General features: G+C 44.4%; 1 protein-coding gene across 1 annotated transcript; it reads right to left on the reverse strand.

Annotated features, from left to right (window-relative positions):
• Positions 1-7,026: 7,026 nt before the first annotated feature.
• Positions 7,027-18,759, reverse strand: LOC140742146 (uncharacterized). The gene is made up of 3 exons (XM_073072949.1): positions 18,700-18,759; positions 12,859-12,967; positions 7,027-8,297 (listed from the first exon to the last, which is right to left on the reverse strand). The coding sequence occupies exons 1-3, from the start codon at positions 18,757-18,759 to the stop codon at positions 7,798-7,800; spliced, it is 669 nt and encodes a 222-aa protein (XP_072929050.1). The 3' UTR covers positions 7,027-7,797.
• Between the last annotated feature and the right edge of the window lie 1,225 nt (positions 18,760-19,984).

Below are 19,984 nucleotides of genomic sequence, written 5' to 3' on the forward strand. Positions count from 1 at the left end.
GGTCTTGGCAATCTTTTCTACAGAAGTGGTTTACCATTGCCTTCTGGGCAGTGTCTTTGCAAGGCAGGTGACTGCCAACCATTATCAATACTCTTCAGAGATTGTCTGCTTGACGTCGGTGCTCGTATAACTAGGATTTGTGATAAGCACCAGCTGCACCCATGGCTTCACATGACCCTGATCGGAGGGGGCGGCGGGGGCTATGCAGGTACCACACCTCGTCCAAGGGTGACCTGTAGGCAAGTGGAGGGAGCAGTGCCTTACACCTTTAGTAAAGACGTATCTTCACCCCACCACTCAACCCTATCTATACTCATAATTTTATATACTGACCTTTAACAAGTGCTTCAACGTGCACTTTTGACTTTTTCCATAAAATGGGCCCTTTTTCTTTACTAACCCTATATCCAGATTAAGATTTATAAAGTTCAATCAGTTATTTGCATATGATGTACTGTGGGATATTTTGCAGTGCAGGTTTATAACCGGGCAACACAGCACGCAGCATCCACACAAATGAGATTTCTCAATTTGGCAGGGCCAGAAGTTGTTTTCCCCTAGACAAACACGTGCTGGCCAAGCCTGAGGGTTACATAGATATACTTAAAAAATAAATAAGTAGTGCAGAAAGAGGGGGGAGAAAAGCAACACACACACACACACAAAGTACTGGAGGAACTCAGCAGGTCAGGCAGCATCTATGGAAAAGAGTTTCAACAACGGTCGCAAGTTTCGGGCTGAGACCCTTCTTCAGGACTGAAAAGTGAGGGGGAAGACGGCAGAATAAAAAGGTGGGGAGGGGAAGGAGGCTAGCCAGGTGGGTGGGAAAGGTCAAGAGCTGGAGAAGAAAGAATTTGATACTGATATTTTAAAAAGTAGTGAGGTCGTGTTCATGAGTTCAATGTCCACTCAGAAATCTGATGGTAGAGGGAGAAGAAGCTATTTCTGCAACAGGAGCAGCAGCAAGTGGAAGCAGCAATAACTCAGCTGGATTCAAACATGGCTTGAGTGCTGTTTGCGTGGAGTTTGCATGTTCACAGTGACTCTCAAATTGTCTGGTTTTATCCCACATCTGGTGGTTTAACAAGCTTCTGTACACTATAAACACAAGAGATCCTGCAGATGCTGGGAATCCAGAGAAATACACTCAAAATGCTGGAGGAACTCAACAGGTCGGGCAGCATCTATGGAAAAGAATTAACAGTCAGTGTTTCAGGCTGAGACCTTTTTTCAGGACAGAGAAGGAAGGGGGAAAGGCACCATTATACTTGGAGAGTATATTGCAGGGAAACTAAAGAGAATAATAGTGATGAGGTTTCTCTGCTGAGAGCCAGCATGAATCCCATGGGCTGAATGGCCTATTACAACTAAAAAAATATCTCTGGAGCTAAAAGCAAAAAGGGTCAACATTGCAACTCGGGCTGATAAACGCCCCCAAACATCACAATAATGCAGGTACAGACAACTTGGTGCCTTAAAGGCAGAAATAAGGACCCTGAGCAACACCTGTGGCACAAAGACAGACAGAGATGGAGGACCTTCATTGCTACCCTAAGCACCAGTGGTGTAACAGGCAGTAAGTAAATCTGCCCCTCCTCTGTAGTGTCTTGCTTAACACTCATTTTCATTATCTAAGTACTTAACACATCGTTCACAGTGAGAAGCTATTCAGACGTTGACAAGAGTATAATGTAAATTAAACTTGGTTACATTTAACAAGGTATAATTAATGCTGCCCAATTAGTGTTTGAAAAAGACAAGTCATGCAATGGCAATGTTCTAATGTTATATTTCATGCCCTTAAGAACCTCTCATGCAAGTACAAAAATATTTGCTTAGTGTTACCAAGGCAAATTTCACCGCTCCAGGATGTCCCGGAACGATGTTTTGGAAAAAGAGTCAAGTTCATACACAGGAAGCTCCCACAAACGGCATTACAACAGGCAAATGATCTGTAGAAATAATGAATCATGGATAAACATGGGCTTGGGTGTTTGACAGTCTGTTTTTAGAAATATAGAAAACCTACAGCACAATACAGGCCCTTCGACCCACAAAGTTGTGCCGAACATGTCCCTACCTTAGAAATTACCTAGGATTTACCCATAGCCCTCTATTTTTCTAAGCTCCATGTACCCATCCAAAAGTCTCTTAAAAGACCCTATTGTATCCACCTCCACCACCGTTGGAGCCCATTCCACGCACTCAACACTCTGAGTAAAAAACTTAACTCTAACATCTCCTCTGTACCTACTCCCCAGCACCTTAAACCTGGGTCCTCTTGTAGCAACCATTTCCGTCCTGGGAAAAAGCCTCTGACTATCCACACGATCAATGCCTCTCATCATCTTATACACCTCCGTCAGGTCACCTCGCATCCTCCGTCGCTCCAAGGAGAAAAGGCCGAGTTCACTCAACCTATTCTCATAAGGCATGCTCCCCAATCCAGGCAACATCCTGGTATATCTCCTCTGCACCCTTTCTATGGTTTCCACATCCTTCCTGTAGTGAGGCGACCAGAACTGAGCACGGTACTCCAAGTGGGGTCTGACCAGGGTTTTAAATAGGTTCTTTGGGGCTTCTTTGTTTCATGGCTGCCTGTAAGGAGAAAAATCTCAAGGTTGTATAATGTATACATACTTTGATAATAAATGTACTTTGAAATTTGAACTACGTTTCAACCACAATGCTCCAAATTCAGTGTCACCTGACATGCAGACTGCATAAAGGCTATAGAATCCATAGCAATGCACACAAAATGCTGGAGGAACTCAGCAGGACAGGCAAAGGGTAAACTGTTGACATTTCAGGCCAATACCCTTTGCTGTGAAATGTGCTGTTTTGTGGCAGCAAGACAAAAGATTAATTTACAATAAAAATTAGCATAGAAGAGGAATAGTGAAGCTGCAATAAATGTCCAGGGTTGAGATTTTCTACAAGGACAACGCAGAATGCTCTGCTTCGTGATTTATCGTTCTATAAATATGGGCAGCACTGTAGCATAGTGGTTAGTGTAACGCTATACAACGCAGTGATTATGGTTCAAATCCCGTCGCTGCCTGTAAGGACTTTGTAGGTTCTCCCCATGATTGCGTGAGTTTCCTCTGGGTGCTCCAGTTCCCTCCCGCATTACAAAGACATACTAGTTAAGAGGTTAATTGTGCCAGATGAGCCAGTTATTGTGCCATATCTCTAAAATAAAGAGGAATAAAATAATATAAAAAATCTGGGATCCTATGTTCCAATTCTTCAAAATCCCATTGGTTTGGCACCTGCCTCGCCAGCTGCCCACTCCCTTTCAGACACCAGGACTCTTGTTCTTGCACTCCCCAAGCTCACTGGAGCCCTGGTCTGTGCCTCATTTAAGCTGTGTGTTCAAGCCTCACCTAGAGCACATGTGTTTTTGGGCACGGCATGGTAACCCAACTCTATTACAGTACCTGCGATCTAGATTCAATTCCACCGCTGTCTTGTACGTTCTCCCCGTTACTGCTCCGATTTCCTCCCACATTCGGAAGACGTACAGATTGGTCACATGGGTGTAATTGGGCAGCATGGGAGGATGTGCTGTATCTCTAAACAAAATATCCTGACACTCGGTTCACTCGGAGACATGCCTGCAACCTGTCAAAGAGCGGGATCATTCCATTCACTGGACAGAATATGGTAAGGACGGTGTTTATTGCCCATCCCCGCTACCCTTAAAGAGCTGGTGTGAATCAACTTCAACTACTGTTGGCCCTCTAGTGAAGATGCATCCAATACCCTTTTGGTAGGGGGTTTCAGGACTTAGATCCAGCAGTGATCTTCAGTGGCAGGGTGGAGATAACTCTCTACCAAAGGAGGTGTAAGGCACTCCTTCCCTCTGCTAGCCTACAGGGCACCTTTGGGCAAGATGTATCACCTACTTAACCTCCTGATTGAGGTCCGGTGAAGCCATGGGAGCAGGTGGTGGATGGTCGTATGAGCAGCCGGTACAGATCACAAGTCCTGGTTATGTGACCACTGACACCAGGCAGACAATCTCTGAAGAGTGTTGATAATGTCTGGGGTCACCCATCTTGTAAAGACACTGCCCAAAAGGCAATGGCAAACCATTCCTGTAGAAATATTTGCCAAGAACAATCATGGTCATGAGACCACGATCACCCCATATGACATGCTACATACTGATGGTGATGATGAGTGAAGAAACAAGGATGTATTTGCCAATCAAGATAGAGACACAAGACTAGAGATATTGGAATCTAGAGCAGCACACAAAATGCCAGAGGAAATCAGCAGGTTAGGCAGCGTCTATGGAGGGACAATAAATCAAACATGGGATTCTGCAGATGCCTAGGAATCTTGAGCAACACACTTATGATGTTGGAGGAACTCAGAAGGCCGGGCAGCATCTATGGAGGGGAATAAACAGTCAACATCTTTGGCCAAGACCCTACATCAGGACTGGAAAGGAAGGGGGCAGAAGACAGAATAAGAACATGGTGGGGGGGGGGGGGAGGGAGTACAGATGATAGGTGAGACCAGCTGAGAGGCAAAGTGGTGACTGGGGAAGGGGGGATGGTTAGAATCTGGGAGGGGATAGGTGGAAGAGGTAAAGGGCTGAAGAAGGAATCTAATAGGAGAGGACAGTGGACCAAGGAGAAGGTGAACCAAAGGAAGGAGACTGGCCGAAGAGGTGAGAAGGTGGCAAATGAGAAGAAGAGTCTTGTGTGTTCTCCAGATTCCAGTATCTGCAATCTCCTCTGTCTTAATTCCTGAGTTCCTCCAGCACCCGACATGTACATCCAAATCAAGGTGGCACGCAGCATGGAGAAGAACCTGTCGGTGGCATTTCCCATCCATCTGGTAAAAGTCACTGGTCTGGGAGCCTGGGTGAGGGACTGCAGGGTATTTTGTAGACACTACAAAAGAAATGAGTAGCTGATAAAGTAAGGTTTAGCACGGTGGACGGAGTGTCTAATCAAGCCCATAGGAAAACGTGGGATATGAACATCCTTCAGCTCCACTCAACTGGTTTCCCCTTAGCCTGTTCACTCGGGGCCAGGTTATTCCATGAGCAACACAACGAAACCCTGGAGGAACTCAGAAAGTCAGGCTACATCTAAGGAGAGGAATAAACAGTCGACATTTTGAGCAGAGACCCTTTCTGGCCCAAATCATTGACTGTTTATTCCTCTCCATACCTGACCTATTGAGTTCCTCCAGCATTTTGTGCATGTTGCTTAAGATTTCCAGCAAATGCAAATCCCGCAGGCTGGGCTGGGTTAATCAGACCCAAACAATCTGAGTGTCCAGCAGATGTGGTAATAAGCATACAGGCACGACAAAATAACTTAAGCCTGATTATCATAAAATAGAAAGCACAAATAAAGCACTCAAAATTCTATGTAGGAAGTTATAAATATTTCAGGGCCTCTCGATATGTAGTCTCCACTTGATTGTCACTGTTGGTGGGGAACTCCCAATTCTGATTCATGAAATCATCCTGAGTCCGTCCTGGACATCGGTCGATTGCGACCCCTCGGTCTAGGACTTCCCCGCAGGGATTGCTCCCTCTGAGATTCCCTCGTCCATTTGACCCTTCCCATTAGTCTCCCTCCAGACACTCATCCCTGTAAACAGCCTAAGTGCTGTACCTGCATGTACACCTCCTCCCTCACCTCCATTAAGGGCCCCAAATAGTCCTTCCACGAGGCAACTTTTGACCTGCGAACCTGCTGGGGTCATCTATTTTATCCAGTGCTCCCGAAGTGGCCTCCTCCACATTGGCGAGACCCTTCGTAAATTGGGGGAACTGCTTTGTCAAGCACCTCCGCACCATCCGCCACAACCGTGACTTCCCAATAGCCAAACATTTTAATTCCAATTCTCATTATGAAATGATGGTCCATGGCTTCCTCTTGTGCCCAGAGGAGACCACCCTCAGAGCGAAGGAGCAACACCTTGTATGTCGTCTGGGTAGCCTCCAACCCGATGGCATGAATTTCCATCTCATTCCAGTTAAAAAAAAATCCACCCCCCGCCCATTCCCGACACTGACCTTTTACTTCCTCTCACCTGCCTAATACTTCCCCCTGGGTCTTCTTCTCCTGCCCTTTACCTTTCCCACCTATCACCTTCCATCTAGCTTCTTCCCCTCCCTATCCCCACCAGTTCATTCTGGCATTCTCAGTCCTGAAGAAAGATCTGAACCGTCCACTGTTTATTAATTTCCATAGATGCTACCTGACCTGCCGAGTTCCTCCAGCATCTTGTCAGAATCAGGTTTATTATCACCGGCATGTGACATGGACTTTGTTAACTTAGCAGCAGCAGTTCAATACAATACATAATCTAGCAGAGAGAAAAATAATAAATAATAATACATAAACAAGTAAATCAATTACAGTATATGTATATTGAATAGATTTTTTTTAAGTGCAAAAACAGAAATACTGTATATTAAAAAATACAGTATTTTTTTTAAAGTGAGGAAGTGTCCAAAGATTCAAAGTCCATACAGTAATCAGATGGCTGAGGGGAAGAAGCTGTTCCTGAATTGCTGAGTGTGTGCCTTCAGGCTTCTGTATCTCCTACCTGCTGGTAACAGCAAGAAAAGGGCATGCCCTGGGTGCTGGAGGTCTTTAATAATGGAAGCAGCCTTTCTGAACCACAGCTCCCTGAAGACGTCCTGGGTACTTCGTAGGCTAGTACCCAAGATGGAGCTGACTAGATTTACAACCTTCTGCAGCTTCTTTCGGTTCTGTGCAGTAGCCCCTCCATACCAGACAGTGATGCAGCCTGTCAGAATGCTGTAGCCCCTCCATACCAGACAGTGATGCAGCCCATCAGAATGCTCTCCACGGTACAACTATAGAGGTTTTTGAGTGTATTTGTTGACATGCCAATAAAGTATAGCTGCTGTCTTGCCTTCTTTCTAACTACATCAATATGTTGGGACCAGGTTAGATCCTCAGAGATCTTGACACCCAGGAACTTGAAGCTGCTCATTCTCTTCACTTCTGATCCCTCTTTGAGGATTGGTATGTGTTCCTTCGTCTTACCCTTCCTGAAGTCCACAATCAGCTCTTTCATCTTACTGACGTTGAGTGCCAGGTTGTTGCTGTGGCCCCACTCCACTAATTGGCATATCTCACTCCTGTACACCCTCTTGTCTCCACCTGAGATTCTACCAACAATGGTTGTATCGTCAGCAAATTTATAGATGGTATTTGAGGTATGCCTAGCCACACAGTCATGTGTATATAGAGAGTAGAGCAGTGGGCTAAGCACACACCCCTGAGCTGTGCCAGTGTTAATCATCAGTGAGGGGGTTATGTTGTCACCAATCCACACAGATTGTGGTCTTCCGGTTAGGAAGTCGAGGATCCAATTGCAGAGGGAGGTGCACAGGCCCAGGTTCTGCAACTTCTCAATCAGGAATGTGTTGATCTGCAAAACCTGTTGTGTTTATGATGTTCCATGATCATCGTTACCTCTGTCCTGCAGAATTCCTTCACTTCAGCAAAGCACACAGGATCTTTGTTAAGTAGCACACACAAAATGCTGGGGGATCTCAGCAGGTCAGGCAGCATCTATGGAAAGGAATAAACAGTTGACATTTTGAGCCGAGACCCTTCCTCAGGTAAACCTTGCGGGTGCTCGGTGCTCGATTCAGGTCCAGAGGGTCAGTAATGAACCTGCTTCATATGGAAGTAAATCCCATGGGTGCTGGGTGCCCGACAGTGCTGTGAATCGCAAGCCGGATCAGTAGTGAAGCTGCTTCATGGGAAAGTAAACCCCGTGTGTGCTCTACGTTCGATAGCGCTGAGACTGGCGCAGAGCTAGCTGGAAGAAGGAGAAGGTGAAGTTGCGGCTGAAGCTGAGGTTGGAGATACTCTGCACTGGGGGCAGCTTCCCACCTGATCGCACTTTGCCCCTCGGCTTCCTGCGGCCCCAGTCCTCCTTTCCGCTTCTCCGAGTCAGCGACGCCTTGACCATGATGGGTGCTGAGCCTCCCATTCCTGCCTGCCCGCCTTGGCTTCCACCAAGGTTGCTCTCCTCGTTGAGGCTGGCAGAAGGGCTAGACCGAAGTTCAGAGGGGTCGCACAGTAGACAGCAGCGCGATCCGGTGTGGCCTGGGAAGAGGTCCCGCGACTGTGGAATGAGGCCGAGAGAGGAGTCCAGGGACAAATCCCCAACCCATGGTGTGATACCCCCACTGCTGTGCTCTTTGCCTCTCTTTAAACACGGTGCTGACCATGGAGGTGGCTTCACCAGATGGGCTGGTGGTTTCTTCCAAGGGACTGTCCCTGTTCACAAGAAATAGAGACACAAGAAACTGCTGGTGCTGGAATCTGGAACATTAAACAATCTGCTGGAGGAATGCAGCAGGTCAGGCAGCATTTATAGACACAGAGGGATGATCAACATTTTAACTCCAGACTCTACATCAGGAATGTAATGCTGCCAGACCCGCTGAGTTGCTCCAGCAGACTGTTTTGTGACTGAATTATTGCTTTTACTATAGTTAATAAACTTCAGACAAGTTAACTCAAATGCTCAACACCATTCAACACAAATACAGTGTGGTGTACTGAATGTTTCCAGTACTTTCTGCTTTTCATTATGATCAAAGTTCTCTGCTTGTTCCATTTATTCTTTCACATTCTTTTTTTTTTAACTTTTTTTATTGTTTTCAAATAGTTACAGAATAAATGTGTATGAGAAAAAAAAATGTCACCCAGCCCCCCTCCCCTTAACCCCTCCCCCCTAACATCCCTATTAAAAAAAATAAGAAAGAGAAAAAAAAAGGAATGCCTGGATATTAGAAGATCCCCACATGCTCCATGGAGTTCGTAATAACTTTAGTATATATATTTATTTCTTTCCCCAAGTAACCAATTATTTCATCTTCGGAGCACCTATATTTTTAATCCTATCTTTTGTAAATAAGGGCGCCAAATTTTCAAAAATGTTTCATATTTATCTCTTAAATTACAAGTAATTTTTTCAAGTGGAATACAGCCATAAATTTTGTTCTTCCAACGATCCATACTTAGATATGTATCTGATTTCCAAGTCACTGCAATAGCTTTTTTGGCTACTGCCAATGCAATTTTTATAAATTCTTTCTGATATTTATTCAATTTGGATATCGGTTTTATCCCTTCAATATTACCTAGTAAAAGTAATGTTGGGTTGTGTGGAAGTTGTATTCCAATAATTTGTTCCAGTAAAACCCTTAAATTTGTCCAAAAAGGTTGAATTTTAGAGCAAGACCAAGTAGAATGTAAAAAAGTACCAATTTCTTGGTTACATCGGAAACACTGATCAGATAAATTTGGGTTTAATTTATTTATTTTTTGTGGTGTAATATATAGTTGATGTAAAAAATTGTATTGCACTAATCTTAATCGAACGTTTATTGTATTTGTCATACTCTCAAGACATAGTCTTGACCAGTTTTTTTCTTCAATTTTGATATTCAAATCACTTTCCCATTTTTGTCTTGACCTATGGACTCCTTGTTTAATTGCCAGTTTTTGAATCAAATTATACATACAAGAGATAAATTTTTTAATCTTTCCTTTTTGAATTAAAGTTTCTATTTCATTGGGTTTCGGTAGTAACATTGTTTGACCTAACTTTTCTCTTAAATAAGCCCTTAGTTGAAAGTAACAAAAAAAGAGTGTTGTTCTTTCACATTCTTAAACACCTCATCAACATGCACTGCCAGTTGATAGGGTCGGTAAGAAGGCACGTGATGTTGGCCCTCATTAGTCCGGGGGAACTGAGTTCACAAGCCACAAGGCCGCTCTGTAAAACTCTGGTCAGACCACACTTCAAGTATCATGTTCAGTTCTGGTCATCTCAGTACAGTAAGGATGTGGAAGCTTTAGAGAGGGTGCAGAGGAGATTTACCAGGTTGCTGCCTGGTAAAGCAAGAGTTGAGTTTGGAAGTCGAGAAGGTACATTGCAGCTTTATCAAACTCTGATTAGATTGGATATGGAGTATTGCAATAATTTTTGGTCACCTCATTACAGAAAGGATGTTGAGGCTTTGGAATGGGTGCAGAAGGGATTCACCAGGATGCTGCTCAGATTAGAGGCTACGTGCTATAAGGAAAGGTTGGACAAACTAAGGTTGTTTTCTCTGGAACAGCAGAGGCTAAAGGGAAGCCTGATAAGATTATTGAGGGGCATAAATAAACAGCCAGTATCTTTCTCCCAAGGTCAAAATGTCCAATACTAGAAGGCATGAATTTAAAATAAGCTACATTCAAAAGAAGAGTGTAGGTGGAGGAGCAACACCTTATATCCTGTCAGGGTAGCCTTCAATCCAATGGCATGAGTATCCATTCTCCTTCCGGTTAAAAAATAATTTTCCTCCCTACTTCTATTCCCAACTTTGGCCTCTTACCTCTTATCACCGGCCTATCACCTTCCCCAGGTCTCCTCCTCCTTCCCTTTCTCCTTTAACCCACTCTCCTCTCCTATCAGATTCCTTCTTCTCCTACACACCTATCACCTTCCCCAGGTCTCCTCCTCCTTCCCTTTCTCCTTTAACCCACTCTCCTCTCCTATCAGATTCCTTCTTCTCCTACACACCTATCACCTTCCCCAGGTCTCCTCCTCCTTCCCTTTCTCCTTTAACCCACTCTCCTCTCCTATCAGATTCCTTCTTCTCCTACACACCTATCACCTTCCCCAGGTCTCCTCCTCCTTCCCTTTCTCCTTTAACCCACTCTCCTCTCCTATCAGATTCCTTCTTCTCCTACACACCTATCACCTTCTAGCTATTCCCCTTCCCCTCCCCCTACCTTTTTATTCTGGCATCTTCCCCTACCTTTCTAATCCTGAAGAAGGGTCTCCGACCGAAACTTTGACTGTTTATTCATTTCCTTAGATGCTGAGTTCCTCCAACACTTTGTGTGTGTTATCTTGTGAATGTTGTTAGCATCTATGTTTTCACCACCCCACTCCAGCAAAAAGACAGTGTGTTGGGTGCCAAGAATGCAGTAGAGGCAAACATGAAAGAGATGTTTAACAGTCCCTTGGATGCACAGATTGTGGGGATATGGGCTATATGCACACGGAAAAGACAAGTTAGGCTTTTAATTACTAGTTTAATCAGTTTAAAACAATATCGTGGGCCAAAGGTTCTGTTCCTGTGCTGTATTGTTCAGTGGTCTAGTCATTTGTCATTGTAGGAAAATCCAGAAGCCAGTGAAGCAAGACCCCACGAAGTACCATGTGATGATGCGTGTGATTATGATTGAAGGATAAATTTCAGTCACAATATAGGAAGAACCTCCCATCTCTATTCTGACACTTTTGGATCTTTTATGTTCCCTGAGACACCCCCCCAGAGGTTTAACGGTATTGCACTGACTGAGCTGGCCTCTGTATTGCCAAAGTCATAGTGAGAGTCTTCAACTTGGGCACAACTGAAGAGTTTCATTCTGTTCCTCACCCTCTTGGATTTCAACAAATTTGATGGTCTGGTGCGGTAGCATAGCTGCAAGTGTAACGCTATTACAGAACCAGCGACCTGGGTTCAATTCCGCCGCTGTCTGTAAGGAGTTTGTACGTTCTCCCCATGAGTGCATGGGTCTTGGGTGTGTGCTCTGGTTCCTCTCACATTCCATAAGAGGACATGCCTAACAGACAGGTCAGTAGGTTAATTGGTTGTACGGGTGTAACTGGGCGGCACAGGTTTATTGGACCTGCCTCTAACATCCCCGCTATACTTTCCTCCAATCATCTTAAAATTATGACATCTCATTTTTGCTACTTTCACCCTGAGAAAAAGTCTCTGGCTGTCCATTCTTTCTATGCCCTTTTTATAAAAATCTTAGACACCTCTATCAAGTCGGCTCTCATCCTCCTTTGCTCCAAAGAGAAAAGCCCTGGTTCACTCAGTCTATTCTCATGGAAGCTGGGGCTGGGGGGAGTGGGGGGGGGGGGGCGGAGAAGCAAAGGGCTGAAAAAGAGGGATTTGATAGGAAGTACAGGCCACAAGATTGTTCTTAAAAGGCTGCAAAGCTAAAGGTACCTAATCATTAAAGATGTGTCCAATAAATGGGAGATTGCTGAAGCTAAGCAACATGTCTTTAAGCTCAGTAAGACAGTATTCTCTGCAGTGGGAGAGGATTGTGGAGCACCTCGTACAGACTTTCTCCTTACCCTGTCCAGTATCATCCAGTTACAGAGACTGTTAGGGCATTCTCTGGAGTTAGGGTATATAGCAAATATTAATTTCACCAACAACCAATCTTCTGACATGAACATAGACTGCAGACTGATTTCTAAATGCAGCCCTGAATAACAGTTTTCCTGGAACTGTGGACTGGAGTTGATTGGAAACCAGACAATGCTGATTAACATTCATTTTGGGTGTCTGGAGCATGGGTGAGATGGAGGTGTGTGAAAACTGTATGTAATTTAAAGGAAGCACTGTAGAAACATTGTAACTATAGAATTGCTCTGCTGTTACCTTTGAAAAATGTCACGTAATATTGGGTCGGGAGGCCTCTTCCTCCAAGAGTGTCTCAACACCTGTTCTTGGTGAACAAAACGCTTCCATAGCCATCAGCTTCAATGTCTCTCCAGTGATTTTATTCATGTTACAACAGAGACCATGGAAGAGGTGCAGAAAGTGGTGGAAGGGAATTCAGTGACATTTGCAAAAAAAAAAGGGGGGGGGGGAATTGACTCATTTTCTTTTCTCCCTCTGAGTGCAGCCATTTTTCCTATGTTGCTCAATTCCCATACCAGGTAGAGCAAACATTAAGGTGTTTTCTTTTGATCCAGTAGTGCCCTCATTCAGAAAGAGGTACTTGGCAACGTGTGGTGCAGAATCACACTTACCAAGATCAGACTCCTTGTTTCTGCCAATGGAAGGCAATGCATCTCTCTTCGGCTTTTGTGGGCAAGATTGATCCATTTCTTCCTGTGTTTGGCTGTGGCTATTTTTTGCCTGAAAGAGACAGCAAACTGGAAAATGAAGTCATTCAGAGGGTATTTATTATCCCAACCCATGATCTCGTTGAAACCTATCGAATATTGAAAGACCTGCATAGAGTGGACATAAAAAGGACATTTCCTACACTGGGGGAGTCTTAGACTGGAGGGCACTGCACCAGAATAGGACGCCCATTTAGAAAAGAGACAGAAATTTCTTTAGCCAGAGGTGAATCTGTGGAATTCAGTGCCACAGACTGCTATAGAGGCCAGGTTACTGGGTATATTTAATAGGTTCTTGATTAGTCAGGGCGTCAAAGATTATGGGAAGAAGGCAGGAGAATAGGGTTGAGAGGGATAATAAATCTGCTATAATAGATAGATAGATAGATAGATAGATAGATACTTTATTCATCCCCATGGGGAAATTCCAACTTTTTTCCAATGTCCCATACACTTGTTGTAGCAAAACTAATTACATACAATACTTAACTCAGTAAAAAAAATATGATATGCATCTAAATCACTATCTCAAAAGCATTAATAATAGCTTTTAAAAAGTTCTTAAATAGAATAGCTTTTAAATAGAATGGTGGAGCACATTCGATGGACCAAATGGCCTAATTCTGCTCCGATATATTATGATCTTATGATCTTTACCATCTATATGTACAACTGCAGGCACCCCTCCAAAGTACATACTATCCTGATTGAGAAATTTATCATCAGCCTTCAAAATTGCTGGGTCTAAATCCAGAAACCGCTCAGCCAATATTGCAGGAACACTTTCTTGACTATACATGTTCCCAACCTGTTTCTTGTAAGAATGCTATTTCCTTTTCTCAGTTCCTTCATCTCCAACACATCTGTTCCCAGGATGAAGCTGTCATGGTCCCAACTGTTAATTCCCCACTTTCTCCTAATTCCCTTTGATTGCAACACACCTGATTCTCATCTAAACCTGCTGCATAAATTTCCCGGCTTTGCATCCACTCATCGCCAGATCGTTGTTTTAGCCAGTGTGGTAATTCACGTTCCCAGCCGCTTAGGATTGTGTATCCTAAGTTATACTTCAGTACTGAGGTTTACCTGTGTAACTCTGTCTCTCCGTGTCAAGATAAGAATTGCCTGCCGCCCATCTCCTGTTTGCTGTGCAACTCCGGCCTCGCTCACGCCCTCGTCTGCATCCTAACTCTATCTCCATGCGAGAGTCCTGCGTTTGGGTTCACCCCGTTCCTTGCAACAGAAGCTTTCCTTTCCAGGACATCAGGGTTGTCTTCAAAGAAGACTGATATGTTCTCTGTAAAGCCCAAGCTGCTTTCAAAATCCACCCTTAAGTACAAACTTTGTAAGTAAGGCAATCCTGCACACAGTAGACCAGCACCAATACAAGCCGTCCCCCAGGTTATGAACACACATACATAGACTGAGTTCCAGTGTGCCATTGCATTCAGATGTAGAAGGATTCTTCACTATTGTTTCCATAACCATTTTGTTTTACCGGTCAGGGTTGTTAGCCGTGCTGAACCCCCACTGCTGGAGGACCGGTGGACCAGTCTTAGTCTGGTCTCAACCCTTTGACCTGTTTGGCATGGGTGACCCAACCAAGAGCAAAGCACAATGCCTTGACTTTAGCCAAGATAGCTTTCCGGGTCATTGAGGCACACAAGCCCCCAAACCACAGCAAGGTGTTGGTGCTTTTGGAGGAAAGGCGGGTTACTGGCACCTTAAATCCAGTCACTTCGGGCAGATGGGGCTCATCAGCCGTGGTTGGCAGCTCATCAAGGACAGGGAAAACTGATCTCAAACCTCTGCTGCCTTGTGGCTATACCCATTCATGACAAAAGCTTCAGGTGTAAAGCCCAAGGGAAAAGTCTGGAGCTGGAGTCCCTAAAAGGCAGTCTTACATTGAGTTCAACAATGACCGGCAACTCCTGCAATACTGCTGGTGCCAAACTGTGTCAGTCACTGCCATTCCTTTGGGTTCATCAGGTGTGTGGGGTGGGGGAGGGGGTGCTGCATGGGCAACAGCTTGCTCTCCATTCTAAGTGAGGTGACACTTCACCTGTGAGTCTGTTGGGGTTATCTATTGCACCCGGTGTGGCCTCTTGTATATCAGTGAGACCTGAAGTAGATTGGGAGAACGCTTTGTTGAGCACCTACTCTCTGTCCAGCAGAAAAAGCGGGATCTCCTAGTGGCCACCCATTTTAATTCCACTTCGTATTCCCATTCCATCATGTCCATCCATGGCCTCCTCTACTGTCGCAATGAGGCCACACTCAGGTTGGTGGAGCAACACCTTATATTCCGTCTGGGTAGCCTGCAATCTGATGGCATCAACGATGATTCTTGAACTTCTGGTAATGCCCCCCCCCCTCTCTATTCCCCATCCCTTTTTCCCTCTCTCACCTTATCTCCTTGCCTGTCCAAAGCCTCCATCTGGTGCTCCTTCCCCTTTTTCTTTCCGTCCTCTCCTATGAGATTCACCCTTCTCCAGCCCTGTATCACTTTCACCAATCAACTTCCCAGCTCTTTACTTCACCCTTCCCCCTCTCCCAGTCTCAACTATCAATTTTCGTTTCTTCCTCCCCTCTCCCCACCTTCTAACTCTGACTCCTCATCCTTTTTCCCTCCAATCCCGCTGAAGGGTCTCAGCCCAAAATGTTGACTACACTCTGTTCCCTAGGTGTTGCCCGGCCTGCTGAGTTCATCCAGCATTTTATGTGTGTTGCTCTCCATATTGTACTGCCTTGGCTTGCATATCTAGACAGCTATCCATTGTCAAATCTGACTGACAGTGGCAACATGGTTACAATATCAAGTGATTTTTGTGTATTTGACTTATGAACAAGATCAACTTACGGATAGATGTCTGTTACTTAGGGACCCTGCCAGTGAACAATAACTTAATTAATTACTTCTTATTTGCAATTTAGTCTTCTATAAATTATTCACTAGAGTCCCCAGGTCCCTCAGTATCTCCAGAGCTCTCCAGTCTCGGGCTCTGAGCACAACGTTTATCCTTTCCCATTTTCCTTGCTAAAATTTTAATTAGTTTCCTCACATTGTTTACCAGATCTTCGCTCCTTCCTTTAACCTGCACTCAGTGGCCACTTTATCATTGCTGGAAATACCTAACCAGCTAATCACGTAGTAGCAGTTTGACTCATGCAGGCATGGTCACGGGGTTCAGAAAGGAGATTTGACTTTGAGTTAGCACACATAACAGGCCCTTCCAGCACAGTGAGCCCACGCCGGCCAATTACCCCCAATTGACCATGCGCTATGCAGGAGCAAAGGGTTAGATTGATCCTAAAGTTTTGTTAAAAGGTTGGCACAACGTTGTAGGATGAAGGGCCTCTAATGTGATGTAATGCTCCATTTTTACCATTTATGTGGTGGTTGTCCAACAATAACACAAAGCCTGTTTGGGAGATTTTTTTGATGTGGAAAAGTCGTGGCACTGGGGCTGTTCCACTTGCTCAACCTCAGAAGTCCAGGTCCAGTGGAATGAACAAGCATCACAAACTGGGGTCTTCCTTGGTTGCAGTGGATGACCATGACATCGTCTGTGCCTTGTTATGCCCTTTGCTCTCCTCAGAGTGTTGCAGTACCACCTTCCCGGCCTTTGGATCTCACTGTAGGTCTCATCCACCCAGTCTGCGTCTGCTGGAGCTGACTTCGCATGCTAGGTCAGGCATGTCCCTATTTTAGCAGGGTATGAGGCCGGTGGATACTCTCACCTGGTTCAGCCAACTTGTCGAAGTGGTGTACCAGGGTGGGTGTGGGTTCCGTCACATGCAGACAGCAATTTGGAGCCACAAATGAGAGCTGAGTGTCTGGTGGGGACCAAAGGTGAGTGAGCTGCCCTGGAATGGATATGACAAGCCCCTTTACCGTAAGTGTCACCCCTCCCTGGACGTCCCACACACTCCTGCCAATCATTGATGTAAATGACTGACAAATGCACTAAAGGTATGATTAATAAATATATTGATGACACTAGGATAGACAGGAAAGTAATTAGTGAAAATGACCTTAAATACCTCCTGTACCTAATAAAGTGGCCACTGATTGTATGTGCGTGGTCTTCTGCTGCTGTCAAACCCATCCACTTTAAAGTTTGACATGCATTCAGACATGGTTTTCTGAATGCTACTGTTGTAACGCATGGTTATTTGAGTTACTAATTGCCATCCTGTCAATTTGAACCAGTCTGACCATTCCCCTCTGACCTCTCTCATGAACAACGCCTTTTCATCCACAGAACTGCCACTTACTGGATGTTTTTTCTTTTCTGTACTATTCTCTGTAAATTCTAGATCAGCAGTTTCTGAGATTCTCAAACCACCCTATCTGGCACCAACGACCATTCCACAGATAAAGACTTTTAGATCACATTTCTTCCCCATTCTGACATTTGGCATGAAAAACTGACCACTCCTGCATGCTTTTATGCACTGGGTTTCTGCCACATGATTGACTGATTAGATATCTACATTATCGAGGTGAACAGGTGTACCTAACTAAAGTGGCCACTAGGTATATATTATGACCACGTAGAAATAAGCCTTGGAACCTGAAACCAGCACATCCTCAATCATCAACCTTTGACTGCACTCACCCAGGTCCAAACCACCCACCTGGCCTCATAGTTGCAGAATGGTCCGTGAACACCAGCAGAAACTGATCATATTTTATCTTGCAGAAGCCTTATTTTAAAAAGTGCAGCCCATGTAGTGAAAGTTCTTCCAGAGTAGCCAGGGAATGAGTTGTATGTTTTTAATTACCAGAGGCAATGAAGGAACTGTGAACTCTATCAACACAACAATATCTATCAATATTATCAGTATCTATTATCGAATGGCTAGCCAGACATTTTCCCAAGGTGCAAATGGCTAATACAAAGGGCATATTTTTATGGTGATTGGAGGAAAGTATGCGGGGGATGTCAGAGCTAGATTTTTTTTTACACATAGAGTGGTGAATGCCCTGCCAGAGGTGGTGGTAGAGACAGATACATTAGAGATATTTAAGACTCGATAGCACATGGGTGACAGAAAAATGGAGGGCTATCTTGGAATGATCTTAGAGTAGGTTAAAAGATCAGCACAACATCGCTAGCAGAAGGTCCTGTACTGTGAAGTACTGCTCTATGTTCTATTGCACACTGTTGTGAACTTGTAGATTTCAGTCAGGCTCACACCTGATGCTAAATTCCCCACCAACCAGCACCATACTTCCAACACCACTTTCTCGTCACTGAGAGACTACCAACCACAAGCCACCCACCATGGGCTGATTTGCCATCCCTTCATTTTTAGACTATGTGACTCCAAGATCAATCCATCTCGAACTGATCAGGAGATCAGCACCAACCAAGACATCACATTATCCCACAACCATCCAAAGTATTGGTCTTACCATCTTCACCCTTCCTTCCTCTGGAAGATGTCCAGTGACCAGCCGTGTGCAGAACCTCCAGTCAGCAGCTTCCAATGCTTGACGTTCTCTTAAATCAACATTTATTTTCACATAAGAGGACGCAAGACCGCTTCCAACCCAGTCCTAAAATTTCTGAGATCAGGAAGGTTAAATCCTTTTCTTCAAAACTCTTTGAAATTGTCCACAGAACCTCTCCAGTTTATTCCTTCATCACAGCCCATGCCTGGATCAGCGTTATCCTGCTTACAGCTTGTGCGTCTGAGGTTTAACCGCACTGCAGGATCATAATATTGACAGCCTACCGGTATGTCACCATGGTAAGCTGTTGAGAGCCAGCCAGGTGTGGAGTGAACAGCTGTCATTCAGAGCACGAGCAGTAGGTGTACGCTGGCTGCAGAACTGATGAGAGGCATGGCATTAAACATTCATAACTATGCACATTCTGCAAGCCCACCTGGCAAAAACAGTAAAATATTCATACATGTGCCGGCATCTCTAAGAAATTGTACTGTGAAATAAGGAGTAATTTCTTCAGTGGGAGAGTGGATTCATTGCCACATACTACTGTGGAGGCCATTGGGTATATTTAAAATAGAGGTTGATAGGTTCTTGATTAGTAAGGGTATTAAAGGCTATGGGCAGAAGATAGGAGAGTAGGGTTGAGAAGGACTATGTATCAGCCATGAAATGGCAGAGGTGACTTGATAGGCTTGAATGGCCTAATTCTACTCCTGTCGTAAGTATTTCTGAGTGGACATTGAACCCATGAACACTACCTCACTAATTTTTTGCGCTACTTAAATATATTTATTTACTGTAATTCACATTTTTCTCTATTATTATGTATTGCATTGTACTGCTGCCGCAAAGACAATAAATTTCACGACATACGCCTGTGATATTAAACCTGATTCTGATAGTTTTAAAAAATGGTGACACACTAGCATTGTGGTTAGAGTAACACTATTACAGTGCCAGCAGGTTCAATTCCACTGCTGCCTGTAAGGAGTTTGCACATACTCCCCATGAACGCATGTTTCCTCCAAGTGCTCCAGTTTCCACCCACATTCCAGAAACATATGGTTCCGTAGGCTAATTGGTCACTTGGGTATAAATGGGTGGCACAGGCTCTTTGGGCTGGAAGGGTCTGTCACATGATGTATCTCTAAATAAAAATTAAAGATAAATAACAGAAAATCCCTGCTGTTTCTTAAAATGCCACCAAAGAAATTATTGCAGGGATAAAGAGCTCTACAAACAAAAGATTTAAGTTTGGCAACCAATTTAAGCGAAATCAGTAAAACACAAATTATCCAGTATCCAATTGTTCAGAAATCCCAAAGGTTATCAGGTTAACTCATTTGTACACCAAGGCTAGCGATCCACAAATTCATATACATACAAGGTCAGCAGTGTGTTACCAGGTGTGTGGTCACAAACAGGGTCTGGAACATGAATCAGTCTGCAGCCATAGCCAAACTCTAGACAGTTGGTTGATTATATCACAGAATTGGAACCCAGGGTGCGAGTCAGGACCTGCACTGTTTGTCTGTTTCACACTGTTGACCTGTGGCTTGACAATTTCAT

Source organism: Hemitrygon akajei, chromosome 19 (genome assembly GCF_048418815.1).
Source record: "Hemitrygon akajei chromosome 19, sHemAka1.3, whole genome shotgun sequence".
Classification (NCBI taxonomy): domain Eukaryota; kingdom Metazoa; phylum Chordata; class Chondrichthyes; order Myliobatiformes; family Dasyatidae; genus Hemitrygon; species Hemitrygon akajei.